At 38.9% G+C, this 15,450-nt stretch overlaps 2 protein-coding genes across 2 annotated transcripts; one reads left to right on the forward strand and one right to left on the reverse strand.

The window, feature by feature from the left end:
- Positions 1-4,342: 4,342 nt before the first annotated feature.
- LOC143270783 (uncharacterized) lies at positions 4,343-6,703 on the forward strand. The gene is made up of 2 exons (XM_076561891.1): positions 4,343-4,447; positions 5,920-6,703. The coding sequence occupies exons 1-2, from the start codon at positions 4,419-4,421 to the stop codon at positions 6,590-6,592; spliced, it is 702 nt and encodes a 233-aa protein (XP_076418006.1). The 5' UTR covers positions 4,343-4,418; the 3' UTR covers positions 6,593-6,703.
- Positions 6,704-12,937: 6,234 nt separating this feature from the next.
- On the reverse strand, positions 12,938-13,717 carry LOC143270826 (uncharacterized). The gene has a single exon (XM_076561959.1). It carries the CDS (start codon positions 13,709-13,711, stop codon positions 13,049-13,051), a length of 663 nt encoding a protein of 220 aa, XP_076418074.1. The 5' UTR covers positions 13,712-13,717; the 3' UTR covers positions 12,938-13,048.
- Between the last annotated feature and the right edge of the window lie 1,733 nt (positions 13,718-15,450).

The raw sequence follows: 15,450 nt of genomic DNA on the forward strand, positions 1-15,450 counted from the left end.
AAGGAGTCCCTGTTTCTTAGCCAGTTGCTATTGGTCCAATCTGTGCTTGTTGTCTCTGTGTGGCAGGGGGCCCCTCTAGGTCCAAACTTAACCATTGGTCTAATTGGAGCTGGGAGATTCTGTATCTCAGGGAACTGCTCTTGGCTCAACCCAAGCTAGTTGATTCTGTGACTCACAGAACTGCTCTTGGTCCAATCAGGGCTCTTGGTCCAGTCAGAGCTGACAGATTCTGTGTCTCAGAAAGCCTCTCTTGGTACAGTGAGAGGTGGCAGATTCTATGTCTCAGAAAGCCACTCTTGGTCTAATGAGGGCTGGCTGATTCGTGTCTCAGGAATTATTCTTGGTGCAATGAGAGCTGGCAGTTTGGTTTCTTTGACTCAGGAAGTTACTGGGGTCTCAGGCAGATGCATTTTGGGGCAGGGCATGTAGACTGCAAGAACTGATGGGGGGATTTTGTGGTGAGGCCTTCCCAGAGGAGTTTGAAAAATGATAAATTCCATTCTTTGAGAAACTGTTACACTCTTGGGGCATAGTAATACATGCTTTTAATCTCCGCATTCAAAAGGCATGCAGATATCTGTAAGTTTGAGGCCAGTCTCATATACATAGTGAAGTTCACTCCAAAGTTATACTGTGAGACTATGATTCAAACCAACCAAGCAACCAACCAACTAACTAAACCAACCAACCAGCCAACCAACCAATTCATTATATACATAACAATTAATACAGCCATGTGTTTATTATGAAACAGTAACAAAACAATTTATTCTATGGTTTATGAGGAAGAAAAACAGATTAATTTCCCTCGGTAGCAATAGTGCTAATTTGAGTTAGATTACACTTGTTTCCCACATTCTGAAAATATTTAAATAAAATGTCTTTTGGCTTAATTTCCTTTAAGGCTACCAATGATTGTAAGCTGTAGGTAATGGTCAATATGGACACTTTAGCTGAAGTTAATAGCTAAAATTCCATTTCTGTAATTCACATCATATGAAAGGGTGCTATTTTTTATGGACAATCTGAAATTCATGATGACATGTTTTGGGAAATTTAAAAATATTCCTATTTTCTAAGAAGGAGCAGATAAGATGGTTTTCCATATTTTACTTATCTTTCCTCCTGAAAAAGAATAGTTTCGGGTGGCAATAAAATCCAAGCATTTGGAAAAAAAATGGCTAAATAATGGCATTACAGATACCCATGTAAATTTTCAACATTGTGAGGGTAAGGTATGCCTTCAAAAGTATAACTCAAGTCTGTTAATGTAACATTGAGAATAAAACATGACTGGGAATGAGGAGAAAACTAGAGAAATAGGAACATATTCTTACTAACTGGTTCAGACTCTGGATAGTTTCCTTCAGTTGTCTCTAAAGTTTTTTTTTTTATAACATTTCATATTTAAAATAAAAGTCCTAGTTAAAATAAATTCCTCCAATTTTCAATTCATGGATTCTTTCTGTTAGTTTAGTCCTTAATGATAACACAGTAAATATAAGCCACCACATTATTAACTTCACCTTCAGCTCTGACTTACCTATCAACAGGGGTGTTCTAAGTAGTATTTTTTTTTTACACTCCCTTATATTGAGAGCCACTGGAAGCAAAAGACAATGGGTGTACGAAGCAGTGACAATTAAAGTTCAGAAGGTCAACCTATCAGAACTAAGGGTTCTGTTAGAGGAAACCATCATGCAAGGCTGGTCTATATCACAGCAATCATTAATCCAGCCTGTTGGAGGTAATCCCTCATTTGAGGTTCCATCTTTCAAAGAAACTCTACTGTGTTTCAAGTTGATCAAGAGTAGAGAGCACAATCACCATTGGGGTTTGTAGCAGAGGTCTCAAACAAAGGCATGTTGTGCATGTCAGCAAAATTCTTCCTTTCTTTATTTTCATGAGACCTGGTTTTAGAGTACCTCTGGCTTTCTGCGAGCTCACTATGTAGACAAGTCACACCTAGAACTCACAGAGATTGGGCTGCCTCTCCCTCCCATTGCTGAGATTAAAGTTATGGTTCACCACACCCAGATCATCAGCTGACATTTGGGCCAAGCTCCTGAGAATCTGGATGATGCTTTTCAGGTCACATTTACTTCCAGCGGACTCTGTGGTTATCATTTGCTGGCAAATGCTGTTAGAATTCTGCTATCTAAGATGGCAGGCTGTGGAATCTTCCCTGTTTGTCACATACATAAAAACAACAACATGCACATTTATACAGTAGGGCTATACCATGCTTTTTATGAAACATTCTTGTCTTCCCATTTCCTGTAACAGGATGTTGATGTACTTCCCATTGATCTCCACAGCTCACTCTAAGAAATTCACTCTGATTTTGGTATCAGTGTGTTCTGGAAGCTGCCATGTAGCACAAAGTGTAGGTTTTCTTCATTGGTTATTATACCACAAATACATTATGAAGTACAAAGAGATCAGATTTAAAAAGAAAGTGAAACTTTCCTTCTCTTTTTACCACTCATTTGCACACTTGGGCTAATTTTAACTGTATGCTTACAATATGGCATGTTCTCAAGATGTGACCATAGTAAGAAATACCATTGTGTAAATTTACATAGCTTTATATCAGTGTGTCAGAACTTAGGAGTTTCGTGAAAAGAAGAAGCTCAATTAAGGGATTCACTCCATCAAATTGCCTATAGTCAAGTCTATAGGACATTTTCTTGGTTAGTAATTTTCTTGATTAGTATCTTATGTAGGATGTCCTGGCAGAAGGTGGGCAGCACAAAACCTGGGCCTCTGGTAATGGATGATATAAAAATGCAAACTGAGGAAACTATGGGGGTCAACTCAGTAAGAAGTGTTTTTCCATGGCTCCTGCTTGATTCTTTTTCTGTCTTTGGTTTGTGCCTTGAGTGCCTGCCCTAATCTGTTGAGATGAATCACTATGATGTGGCAATGTGAGCCACGTGAACCATTTCCTCTCCAAGTTGAATTTGGTCATGGTGTTTTTATCACAGCAGTAGAAACCCTAACTAGTATCATCAAAGTAACAGTTTGAAGTAAAACACAGAAAGATAAAAGGAGGATATTTTTCTATTCAAAAAAAAATACCTCATGGTTTTATATACATATAATCTGTTTTTACTGACAATATATATATTGTGTCTCTATCTAAGATGTTTCTACAAGGTAAGGTGGCCTCAAAGTCTCCAATGAAGACAGTTTGCCTAAAGTGAAACTTCTATCTTCCACCACACAGACACTGGAGGGTAAGGAATGGGGGATGAGGATGTAGATAGAGTTTTCCTATCTGGCCCACAGTCAGGACAAATCTTTGTCACCTGCCAGTCCCACAGCCGCTCAGACCCAACCAAATAAACACAGAGACTTATATTGCTTACAAACTGTAAGGCTGTGGCAGGCTTCTTGCTAACTGTTCTTATAGCTTAAATTAACCCATTTCCGTAAGTCTATACCTTGCCACGTAGCTGTGGCTTACCAGTGTCTTCACATTCTGCTTGTCCTGGCTGCGGCTGGCAGTGACTCCTTCTGCCTTCCTGTTCTTTCTTTTCTCCTCTCTGTTAGTCCCACCTAAACTTCCTGCCTAGGCACTGGTCAATCAGTATTTTAATTATTGACCAATCAGAGCAACACATTTGCCATACAGACCATCCCATAGCATGAGGGCTTAGTTTTTTTTCAAATAACTATCTCTACTATGTCCATCAGGCATTGTAGTATTTATTTGATGCATGATTTCAAAAAGGAAAATCCTCTTTTAAAGACTATTCACATACAAAGGGAAGTTAAGCACACTGATCCTTTATGGCCAAATATGGCTAGGAAGTTGTGTTCTTTGCTCATAATCCACCATTCAGCCTTAGTAGCCATGGAAACAAGAATTTTTAAAGTGAGTAAATTCTCAGTCAACTGGCAGTCACTCACATTTAGTCTTACTAGAAGAGAAAAAGAGGCAAGTATTTTACATTCCCAGGTGGTTTTAATAATCACATTCGATTTCACGGAACAGAGAATGCCAGAAAGGGCCATTGACATGTGGGTAAGTGTCTAGAAGCCCCATGTGGGACTGCAGGTAATCATTGAGCTGCCCTGCAGATTTAATTGTGTAGGTCCCTGATGTTGAGTTTATGAATTAACCTCTCTCTGTTGTTTCCTTACTTACAAAATGGAGGAAATGATTAGATGGGTGTCCTTAGTAAGATGTATGCATATTCCTGAAGTGTTTAAATGAGATTCTTCTTAAGCCAAGGACAGGAGTGAATGGAAAGGATTGTGGGATCAACAGGGTAGAGAGACATTGCTCTGAGCTGAAATGTCTGCCTAAACAGAATTTCTTTTTTCTGAAGGTTTTTCCACTCTTTCTCTGACTGCATATATGGGCATTTACTGTTACTGGGAAGAACGACTGTGATCCTGCCACCTTCTAAATGAATCTTCTTGTCCATAATACAAAAAGGTATAAAAACTTTTTGTTATATATGGGAGCTTTCAAATATGGTCTTTATGAATCATGCGCATCTACTCCACGTGTTTCAAACACCCGAAGAAACAGATACTGCCAAGCTAGCTCATTTTTTTTTTCTGGAACACCAGCAATCTTCATTGTGTTCTCAGTACTGCTTCAAAGCACACTGTTCTTGGAGTCCATTGCCTCCAGCCTGCCTTGGAAAGGAAGATGATGTGGGCAGGGTGTTACCCAAGCCACCATGAATTGTGAACTCATCTTGCTGATGAAACTTCCCTATTAGAACAGCTACTGCCTTCACTCAGTCAGGAAGCACATTCTACAGAGACTTTAGAGCAGGGGGTAGCTGTTAGGGAAAGTTTCCTGGCAAGGAGATCCAGTGTGTAGGCTCCTTCAACCTTCTGCATGCGCAGTTAGCAGTGATGTTATCCACCTGCTTAGTGAGTAAATGACTCACCTCCTTCCTTCATCCTAAGATTGGAATTGAGAAAAGTTGCAAAGAAGTTTGTTTAAAGTTACAATATAGAGTGTAAATTTTCTGTGAAAGAAGATATTTGCTAACAAAAATATGTCAGGATTCTTTTTGTTTCACTGAAATGAAGCTAATTATCTAAAGATGAAATTTTAAGTAAGAGATGTGCTAAAATTAGAAAAATCCACTTTTATGGACTTCTAAGATTTTATGTGTTAATTATCCATTTCCCCTATTCCTCTGACTCACTCTCTGGACAATTTTACATATAGATTTTGGTTTACAGATACTAAAGAAGAATTCAGGGCTTGTGTGTATTAGATAATCACTTTACCACTGAACTCTATCCCCAGCTATATTACAGATAGATGTTGATGGGCATATGCTTTCTGGTTTCAATTATAAAATTTGTATAGCTTTCTTTAGAGAAGTGTACATTTCTGTAAAATTCACAAAGAGGGATGGCATTGTACACTATCATTTATGAGGTCTATCATGTATAGATCTCTTTTTATACACATATATGTATACACAAATTTATGTCAAGTTTGTTATTTTTGCATAAATGATTTTACTATGTGAATTATTTTCATTTTCTTTCACAGATGATTTCAGTTTGTAACAATCATGAAATGTTATAGTACTATATTTTCAAAATGACTATTAATTTGAGAATTCCTCTGCTTTTTCCTCTCTTCATGGTATTAAAATATTTACAAATTGCAATTACAGGTAAAATAAGCATGACATTACATATGATATTGCAAACTCTCTTCTCATTGTCAGTTCTAAGCATTAAAATTCCTAGTCAACAAATATTATTATCTACTCTGTGAAGAATAATAATCTGTACAAAGACCACTGAAACATCTCTATGTGACAATAGGGACAAGGTATGAGAGCTCAGTGCTCTCTAAGCCATGACTCCTTCTGTTTTCCTGCCTTCCCTTGTATTCTCACTGACTCTATTCTTCTTTGATGCCTTCTTCAGATTTGCCAACATGAAGGAGTACATCTTCAAGTTCAGTGGCCTGATTTGCAGTACATCAGCTTTAGTATTGGAAATCATCCTTGCAAACAGCCAATGCTGGCGCCTGTGGGAGTTTAACAACAAGGTTGTACAATTTGTGTCAATTGGACTCTGGGAAGCTTATTACACTCAGGACGTTAACATCTCTGGGGCTGTAACCAGGATGTTGGTTCACACTCCTATCAATGAAACCTGGAACAAGTCATCAGAATTTCAGTATTTACAAGTCCTGATAGCGTGGGCCATTTTGATGAAAATCCTAGTCCTGATTTTTACTTCAGTGGCCATTAAGATCAGCTGTAAGGAAGGCCCATTCATTGAGATGGAGCTGTTTTGCTACAAGATATCTGCCATAATTTTGGCTGCGAGCAGCCTTTTCACACTTATCACTGTGACCTTGAACCACCTAGTAGACATCTATGGGCAAACCACTCTTGACTTTTCAGCCGACTTTCCCGTTAAAAAGGAGGACATTATAAAGAAACACTGCACAAACGTGTTCCCAATGGGTGTCCTGACTGCCACGATGTCACTCTTTGGCGTGATTTTGTTTCTCTGTGAGATGATCGCTTTGAAAGTACAGAGTCAGGTGAAGGGCCAGTGTGCTTCCAACCTGGCTGAGCAAAAGGTCTGAAGTGAGGGCTCTGGCATTTTAACATCTACCAGGAGAATCCTTGAAGAAATTGCCCATTTGTACACAGTACTGTGTAATCACCAATTCATTCTATATAAAATATCAACTTGATTTCTGGGAGTGTGTCTAAGTTTTATTCCTTCCTTGCTGTCAAACACATTCCATTCGTTAAATGTTTTCACATTCTAAACTGCAGGTTGTGATCCCATTCCACAGTGCCAACAAGCAATAGCAAGAAAGAATACAGTATAAAGGCATGTGTCCTCAGTAAACCTAGTAAATCCCATGAGAAATACGGTTTGCAAGTAAGCAGACACCTCAACACAAAAAAAATAAACCCCATTCTTGTGTGGAGACACTTAAGTATTCATATCTCTGAAAGGTAGAGCAGGAAGTTTTAGCCTTGGCACTGCTGGGAGTGTGGGATGCTGCTCTCTTGGAGAAAGAAGGCAATGCTGTTTGTTCACTGAGTATGCTAGTGCCATCTGTTGTCTGTCTCTATTAGAAGTCAGTAGCCATCTCCTATTTGCCCAGTTGTGAATAAATGCTCCAAATACTGAGGCATTTCCAGTGTGCTCTGATGGTCCATGTGGTGGGTAGCATAGGACCATGCTAATCTATCAGCCATCCTTCAGGACCTTAAAAAAATCCTGATTTTCTTTCTGGGAACATTAGTCCCTATTCTTTAATCAGGTCATCTTTCTGAGTGTGTGTTAGACTGTGTGAATACTTTCTCTCAATGGATCTATATCAATGGTTCTCAACCTGTGGTTTGTGGTCCCTTTTCTGGGTTGAATGACCCTTTCACATGGATTGCCTAAGATCATTGGAAAACACAGATATTTACATTATGATTAATAAAAATAGAAAATTGCAGTTATGAAGTAGTAATGAAAACAATTTCATGGTTGGGGGGTCACTAAAACACGGGAGAGGGTTTTAGAGGGCCACAGCATTAGGATGTTTGAGAACAACTCATCTAGATGTTCCATCTCCTTCACCACCAACCACCATATCACATACCTGATTCATTTCTCTGACAAAATACATAACATGAGCAATAAAGGAAGAAAAGTTTATACTGGCTCTTAATTTGAGGAAATACACATCATGAATGAGAGATCATGAGGGCAAGAGTCCCAAGTTGCTTGCTACATTGCATTAGTAGTTAGGGAGCAGGGAGAGTAGTTAGAGCACTGCAGATGCTCACCTAGCTCCCTCCTTGTTAGGCAGCCAGGAGCCTCAGTCCAAGGAATGATGCTACTCTATTTCAGATGGTTCTTCCCTGCCCAATTAACCTCATCTTAACCTCTTTGAGACATTACCATAGGCTTCTGTATTTCTTGATTTCAGATCCTGTTCACTCAACATTCAATATTAACCATTCCTAATCCTCTTCTTGACAATTTATGGTCCAAATATATCATTTTTATTACATTAATTTTTTTTTGTGGGTGTGTGGTTGTACCAGAACATTTGTGCCATGGCTTGTGGTGATGTTATAGGGGACTTGGAAAGCAGTAGCCTTCTAGGAGTATATGAATTTCATTAATTCAAGTGGACAAACTATGTATGTGCTGGAAATTTAACCCACACAGGACAGAGAGTAGAGTGACAGGTGAAGATGGTAGAGTTACATCTATAGATATGTGACAAGGAATTTTAAACTGGAAGCCAATGGGTTGAAAATAACAGAGATATGCGTGTTCCTGACAGAAAGTAACTATTATAAACTCAATATACCCAGACTCAACTGAGCACAGAAGCAAGATCAGATGTCAGGAAAAGTTTTGATTATGAGCAATGTGTGGCTGATGACAGGATATAGAATCATAGAACAAAAAGACTTCTAAACATGTATGTGAGAATATTTAGGCTAGGATAAGTGAGGTGGATGATTTATGATAAATATGTGTGGCATCATTCCATGAGCACTGGACTCAGACTGCATAAAAAAGAAGAAGAAGATCAGAATCATTCATAGCTCTCTGTTCCCTGGTGATAGGCACAGAGTGACCAGAAGCCTCATACTTCCTACACCATACACTCTCTGCTGTTATAGTACCCTCAAACTGTGAGATAATAATATTCAAATATCCACTCTTTCCTGTCTTTCATCATGTCAGATATTTGTCACAACCATGAGACTGGAAAGCAAAGTAGAAAATTGGTCCTTGGAATAGAATTGTTCAAGTTAATATTATTAACCTAACCATGAAATTTTAAACTTTTGGAATCAGTACTTGAGTAATGTGGAAATATTTGGACCTATGCCTTAGAAATGCTCTCAAATGTTCTAAAAAAAAGATTTTAATTGGCCATTCCATGGGGAGTGTGCAATTCTAGAAGGATGTGGAGAGTTGGGAGCTGCTTATGAGTATTCAAAGAGGATCAAGGAATGTAAGGTGAAAGGGGCCAGGGGTCATTCATGTTCTATGCTGGCACAGAGCTGGCTGCATTGTACCTGTGTCCTAAAAACCTGAATATGGCTGAACTTAAATTTGTAGAATAATTTGTCTTGTGCAGGACATTACAAAGCAGGATCACCTGCAGGTTGTGGCACAGGAAATGATCAGGACTCTTACACAGGTTTATAATACAAAACAAATAAGCAATTGGGACTAAAACCACAGTCATTTGAAAACAGAGAGCCCTAATTGAAACCCTGTTTGAAAAGTCCTTTGCAGCTGGGATTCACCGACCTGGGGATGTACCTCCCTGTGGTCAGCACACAGAGGCTGCAGTAGAGAAAAGCAACAAGGAACTCATTACCCTCACTTATGGTTACTCTAAGGCCTGCAGAGGGGTTTGCGGTGTTTCTTGCCTGTATTCCTCCTCTCATAAGTACAAAGCTCAAAACTATCACAATGTGGCTCTTTATGATTTTTCTTAAATCACATGATCACTTCGGGTTGTAATTGTTTTCGTAGATTCACACTATGATAGATGGTACCTCACCAGCACAACACAGTTATCAACTGGCTGTTCCAGATCCTATATTTACACAGACAAGTGTGTCCTAATGCAGCCTTCTTGACTGGCATGAAGAGTCTGCTTTCTAACCAAGGGCTCCCATCTTTCTGATCAATACCTGGAAACATCATGTCTTTTCAGCTAGAATTAGCCAGAACTCCATTTGCACACAGTCTGGTGCCATCCAATGTTAATCTGTGAGAAAGGGCAATGTAGAGAAGTTGAGGGAAATTGTTTATTTTAAAAAATTATGCCTGTCTCCTTTAAAAAAGAATGCTCATTTCTCACACCAACTAGGAGACTGGAACTGATAAAATTTGTTAACAGGCAGGAAGCAGAGGCAACAGAAACTGTTCAAGGAACACTTGCTTAGGACCAATCATGAAGGAGAGGGACTCTAGAGGTGACATTGCCTATCAAAATGATCTGACCTCAGCTTCAGAGCAGATTCCCAGATAGAGTGCACCTCCCATCCCCTTGTGCACTAGTTTACAACCTGTGGTTTGAGACCCCTTTGACAACCCTCTATCTCCAAAAATATTGAAAATACAATTCTTTAAATTAATAATATTACAGAGATGAAGTAGCCATGAGAAAATGGTTAGGAGTAACTACAACAGGAGGAACTCTATTAGAGGGGTGCAGCATTAGAAAGGTTGAGAACCACTAGTCTAGAGGATACTGTTTGACTGTTTTAATAAAGTTTGTGGGGTTTTGCTTCTGTTTCTTTCCCTATGCCCAGAGACTATCTGTTTCTCTGTCAATTTGCAACTGTTAGGGACTCTCACAATTGTTCACTCCTGTGGGGAATTGTTTTTGTGTCTTTCTCAGATCCATACCTTTTACTTTCTATCAGAATCCTTCACATCTCTGTCAGTGTCACTTTTGGCAGGCAGCTACTGCATGCCTTTCCTACCTCAGGACTGGAATCGCCCTGCTCTGTATAGTACCCTTCTCTACTCAATTGTTATTTCCCTTTCCTGTCTTTCTGAGTTTTCTTTCCAGGACCTAAGTTCTTAACCCCAATGAACCTGGATGATACCTTCAAGCTTTGACCCCTCACTCAAGACCCATACAACACATCTAAAAGTTGACTCTTGACCTCCATATGTCTGCAGTTGCACATGGTGCCATGTTAGAAAATAACACATAAACACTCCAAACACTTGCACACAAGTAAATGAATGTAATAATGTAATACTATGAAGTGAAATTGGCAAGAAGTGGGCTTAAGACGTTTAATACTGAATGATGAAAAGACAAGAGCTAGAGTCAAGAAGAGGTTAAGAGCTTCTGGTTAATGTCAAAGATTTTCTAGAATACATCAGCAAGACCTGAACATCCCAACCCAGAAAAAACAGAAAATATCTACCATGAAAATGACTTCAAGAAGATATTAGAGATCTCACAGTTTGAGGGTACTATAACAGCAGAGAGTGTATGGTGTAGGAAGTATGAGGCTTCTGGTCACTCTGTGCCTATCACCAGGGAACAGAGAGCTATGAATGATTCTGATCTTCTTCTTCTTTTTTATGCAGTCTGAGTCCAGTGCTCATGGAATGATGCCACACATATTTATCATAAATCATCCACCTCACTTATCCTAGCCTAAATATTCTCACATACATGTTTAGAAGTCTTTTTGTTCTATGATTCTATATCCTGTCATCAGCCACACATTGCTCATAATCAAAACTTTTCCTGACATCTGATCTTGCTTCTGTGCTCAGTTGAGTCTGGGTATATTGAGTTTATAATAGTTACTTTCTGTCAGGAACACGCATATCTCTGTTATTTTCAACCCATTGGCTTCCTGTTTAAAATTCCTTGTCACATATCTATAGATGTAACTCTACCATCTTCACCTGTCACTCTACTCTCTGTCCTGTGTGGGTTAAATTTCCAGCACATACATAGTTTGTCCACTTGAATTAATGAAATTCATATACTTCTAGAAGGCTACTGCTTTCCAAGTCCCCTATAACATCACCACAAGCCATGGCACAAATGTTCTGGTACAACCACACACCCACAAAAAAAAATTAATGTAATAAAAATGATATATTTGGACCATAAATTGTCAAGAAGAGGATTAGGAATGGTTAATATTGAATGTTGAGTGAACAGGATCTGAAATCAAGAAATACAGAAGCCTATGGTAATGTCTCAAAGAGGTTAAGATGAGGTTAATTGGGCAGGGAAGAACCATCTGAAATAGAGTAGCATCATTCCTTGGACTGAGGCTCCTGGCTGCCTAACAAGGAGGGAGCTAGGTGAGCATCTGCAGTGCTCTAACTACTCTCCCTGCTCCCTAACTACTAATGCAATGTAGCAAGCAACTTGGGACTCTTGCCCTCATGATCTCTCATTCATGATGTGTATTTCCTCAAATTAAGAGCCAGTATAAACTTTTCTTCCTTTATTGCTCATGTTATGTATTTTGTCAGAGAAATGAATCAGGTATGTGATATGGTGGTTGGTGGTGAAGGAGATGGAACATCTAGATGAGTTGTTCTCAAACATCCTAATGCTGTGGCCCTCTAAAACCCTCTCCCGTGTTTTAGTGACCCCCCAACCATGAAATTGTTTTCATTACTACTTCATAACTGCAATTTTCTATTTTTATTAATCATAATGTAAATATCTGTGTTTTCCAATGATCTTAGGCAATCCATGTGAAAGGGTCATTCAACCCAGAAAAGGGACCACAAACCACAGGTTGAGAACCATTGATATAGATCCATTGAGAGAAAGTATTCACACAGTCTAACACACACTCAGAAAGATGACCTGATTAAAGAATAGGGACTAATGTTCCCAGAAAGAAAATCAGGATTTTTTTAAGGTCCTGAAGGATGGCTGATAGATTAGCATGGTCCTATGCTACCCACCACATGGACCATCAGAGCACACTGGAAATGCCTCAGTATTTGGAGCATTTATTCACAACTGGGCAAATAGGAGATGGCTACTGACTTCTAATAGAGACAGACAACAGATGGCACTAGCATACTCAGTGAACAAACAGCATTGCCTTCTTTCTCCAAGAGAGCAGCATCCCACACTCCCAGCAGTGCCAAGGCTAAAACTTCCTGCTCTACCTTTCAGAGATATGAATACTTAAGTGTCTCCACACAAGAATGGGGTTTATTTTTTTTGTGTTGAGGTGTCTGCTTACTTGCAAACCGTATTTCTCATGGGATTTACTAGGTTTACTGAGGACACATGCCTTTATACTGTATTCTTTCTTGCTATTGCTTGTTGGCACTGTGGAATGGGATCACAACCTGCAGTTTAGAATGTGAAAACATTTAACGAATGGAATGTGTTTGACAGCAAGGAAGGAATAAAACTTAGACACACTCCCAGAAATCAAGTTGATATTTTATATAGAATGAATTGGTGATTACACAGTACTGTGTACAAATGGGCAATTTCTTCAAGGATTCTCCTGGTAGATGTTAAAATGCCAGAGCCCTCACTTCAGACCTTTTGCTCAGCCAGGTTGGAAGCACACTGGCCCTTCACCTGACTCTGTACTTTCAAAGCGATCATCTCACAGAGAAACAAAATCACGCCAAAGAGTGACATCGTGGCAGTCAGGACACCCATTGGGAACACGTTTGTGCAGTGTTTCTTTATAATGTCCTCCTTTTTAACGGGAAAGTCGGCTGAAAAGTCAAGAGTGGTTTGCCCATAGATGTCTACTAGGTGGTTCAAGGTCACAGTGATAAGTGTGAAAAGGCTGCTCGCAGCCAAAATTATGGCAGATATCTTGTAGCAAAACAGCTCCATCTCAATGAATGGGCCTTCCTTACAGCTGATCTTAATGGCCACTGAAGTAAAAATCAGGACTAGGATTTTCATCAAAATGGCCCACGCTATCAGGACTTGTAAATACTGAAATTCTGATGACTTGTTCCAGGTTTCATTGATAGGAGTGTGAACCAACATCCTGGTTACAGCCCCAGAGATGTTAACGTCCTGAGTGTAATAAGCTTCCCAGAGTCCAATTGACACAAATTGTACAACCTTGTTGTTAAACTCCCACAGGCGCCAGCATTGGCTGTTTGCAAGGATGATTTCCAATACTAAAGCTGATGTACTGCAAATCAGGCCACTGAACTTGAAGATGTACTCCTTCATGTTGGCAAATCTGAAGAAGGCATCAAAGAAGAATAGAGTCAGTGAGAATACAAGGGAAGGCAGGAAAACAGAAGGAGTCATGGCTTAGAGAGCACTGAGCTCTCATACCTTGTCCCTATTGTCACATAGAGATGTTTCAGTGGTCTTTGTACAGATTATTATTCTTCACAGAGTAGATAATAATATTTGTTGACTAGGAATTTTAATGCTTAGAACTGACAATGAGAAGAGAGTTTGCAATATCATATGTAATGTCATGCTTATTTTACCTGTAATTGCAATTTGTAAATATTTTAATACCATGAAGAGAGGAAAAAGCAGAGGAATTCTCAAATTAATAGTCATTTTGAAAATATAGTACTATAACATTTCATGATTGTTACAAACTGAAATCATCTGTGAAAGAAAATGAAAATAATTCACATAGTAAAATCATTTATGCAAAAATAACAAACTTGACATAAATTTGTGTATACATATATGTGTATAAAAAGAGATCTATACATGATAGACCTCATAAATGATAGTGTACAATGCCATCCCTCTTTGTGAATTTTACAGAAATGTACACTTCTCTAAAGAAAGCTATACAAATTTTATAATTGAAACCAGAAAGCATATGCCCATCAACATCTATCTGTAATATAGCTGGGGATAGAGTTCAGTGGTAAAGTGATTATCTAATACACACAAGCCCTGAATTCTTCTTTAGTATCTGTAAACCAAAATCTATATGTAAAATTGTCCAGAGAGTGAGTCAGAGGAATAGGGGAAATGGATAATTAACACATAAAATCTTAGAAGTCCATAAAAGTGGATTTTTCTAATTTTAGCACATCTCTTACTTAAAATTTCATCTTTAGATAATTAGCTTCATTTCAGTGAAACAAAAAGAATCCTGACATATTTTTGTTAGCAAATATCTTCTTTCACAGAAAATTTACACTCTATATTGTAACTTTAAACAAACTTCTTTGCAACTTTTCTCAATTCCAATCTTAGGATGAAGGAAGGAGAGGTGAGTCATTTACTCACTAAGCAGGTGGATAACATCACTGCTAACTGCGCATGCAGAAGGTTGAAGGAGCCTACACACTGGATCTCCTTGCCAGGAAACTTTCCCTAACAGCTACCCCCTGCTCTAAAGTCTCTGTAGAATGTGCTTCCTGACTGAGTGAAGGCAGTAGCTGTTCTAATAGGGAAGTTTCATCAGCAAGATGAGTTCACAATTCATGGTGGCTTGGGTAACACCCTGCCCACATCATCTTCCTTTCCAAGGCAGGCTGGAGGCAATGGACTCCAAGAACAGTGTGCTTTGAAGCAGTACTGAGAACACAATGAAGATTGCTGGTGTTCCAGAAAAAAAAAAATGAGCTAGCTTGGCAGTATCTGTTTCTTCGGGTGTTTGAAACACGTGGAGTAGATGCGCATGATTCATAAAGACCATATTTGAAAGCTCCCATATATAACAAAAAGTTTTATACCTTTTTGTATTATGGACAAGAAGATTCATTTAGAAGGTGGCAGGATCACAGTCGTTCTTCCCAGTAACAGTAAATGCCCATATATGCAGTCAGAGAAAGAGTGGAAAAAACCTTCAGAAAAAAGAAATTCTGTTTAGGCAGACATTTCAGCTCAGAGCAATGTCTCTCTACCCCTGTTGATCCCACAATCCTTTCCATTCACTCCTGTCCTTGGCTTAAGAAGAATCTCATTTAAACACTTCAGGAATATGCATA

This window comes from Peromyscus maniculatus, chromosome X, assembly GCF_049852395.1.
Source record: "Peromyscus maniculatus bairdii isolate BWxNUB_F1_BW_parent chromosome X, HU_Pman_BW_mat_3.1, whole genome shotgun sequence".
NCBI classification, from domain to species: Eukaryota; Metazoa; Chordata; class Mammalia; order Rodentia; family Cricetidae; genus Peromyscus; species Peromyscus maniculatus.

What these genes read in the sequence shown, in the direction of transcription:
- LOC143270783 (XM_076561891.1), top strand. Translation starts at nt 4,419, where the DNA reads ATGAATCTTCTTGTCCATAATACAAAAAG. An exon ending in CTTGTCCATAATACAAAAAG is followed by an intron (nt 4,448 to 5,919) that starts GTATAAAAACTT and finishes TGCCTTCTTCAG; the next exon opens with ATTTGCCAACATGAAGGAGT.
- LOC143270826 (XM_076561959.1), bottom strand. Translation starts at nt 13,711, where the DNA reads ATGAAGGAGTACATCTTCAAGTTCAGTGGCCTGATTTGCAGTACATCA.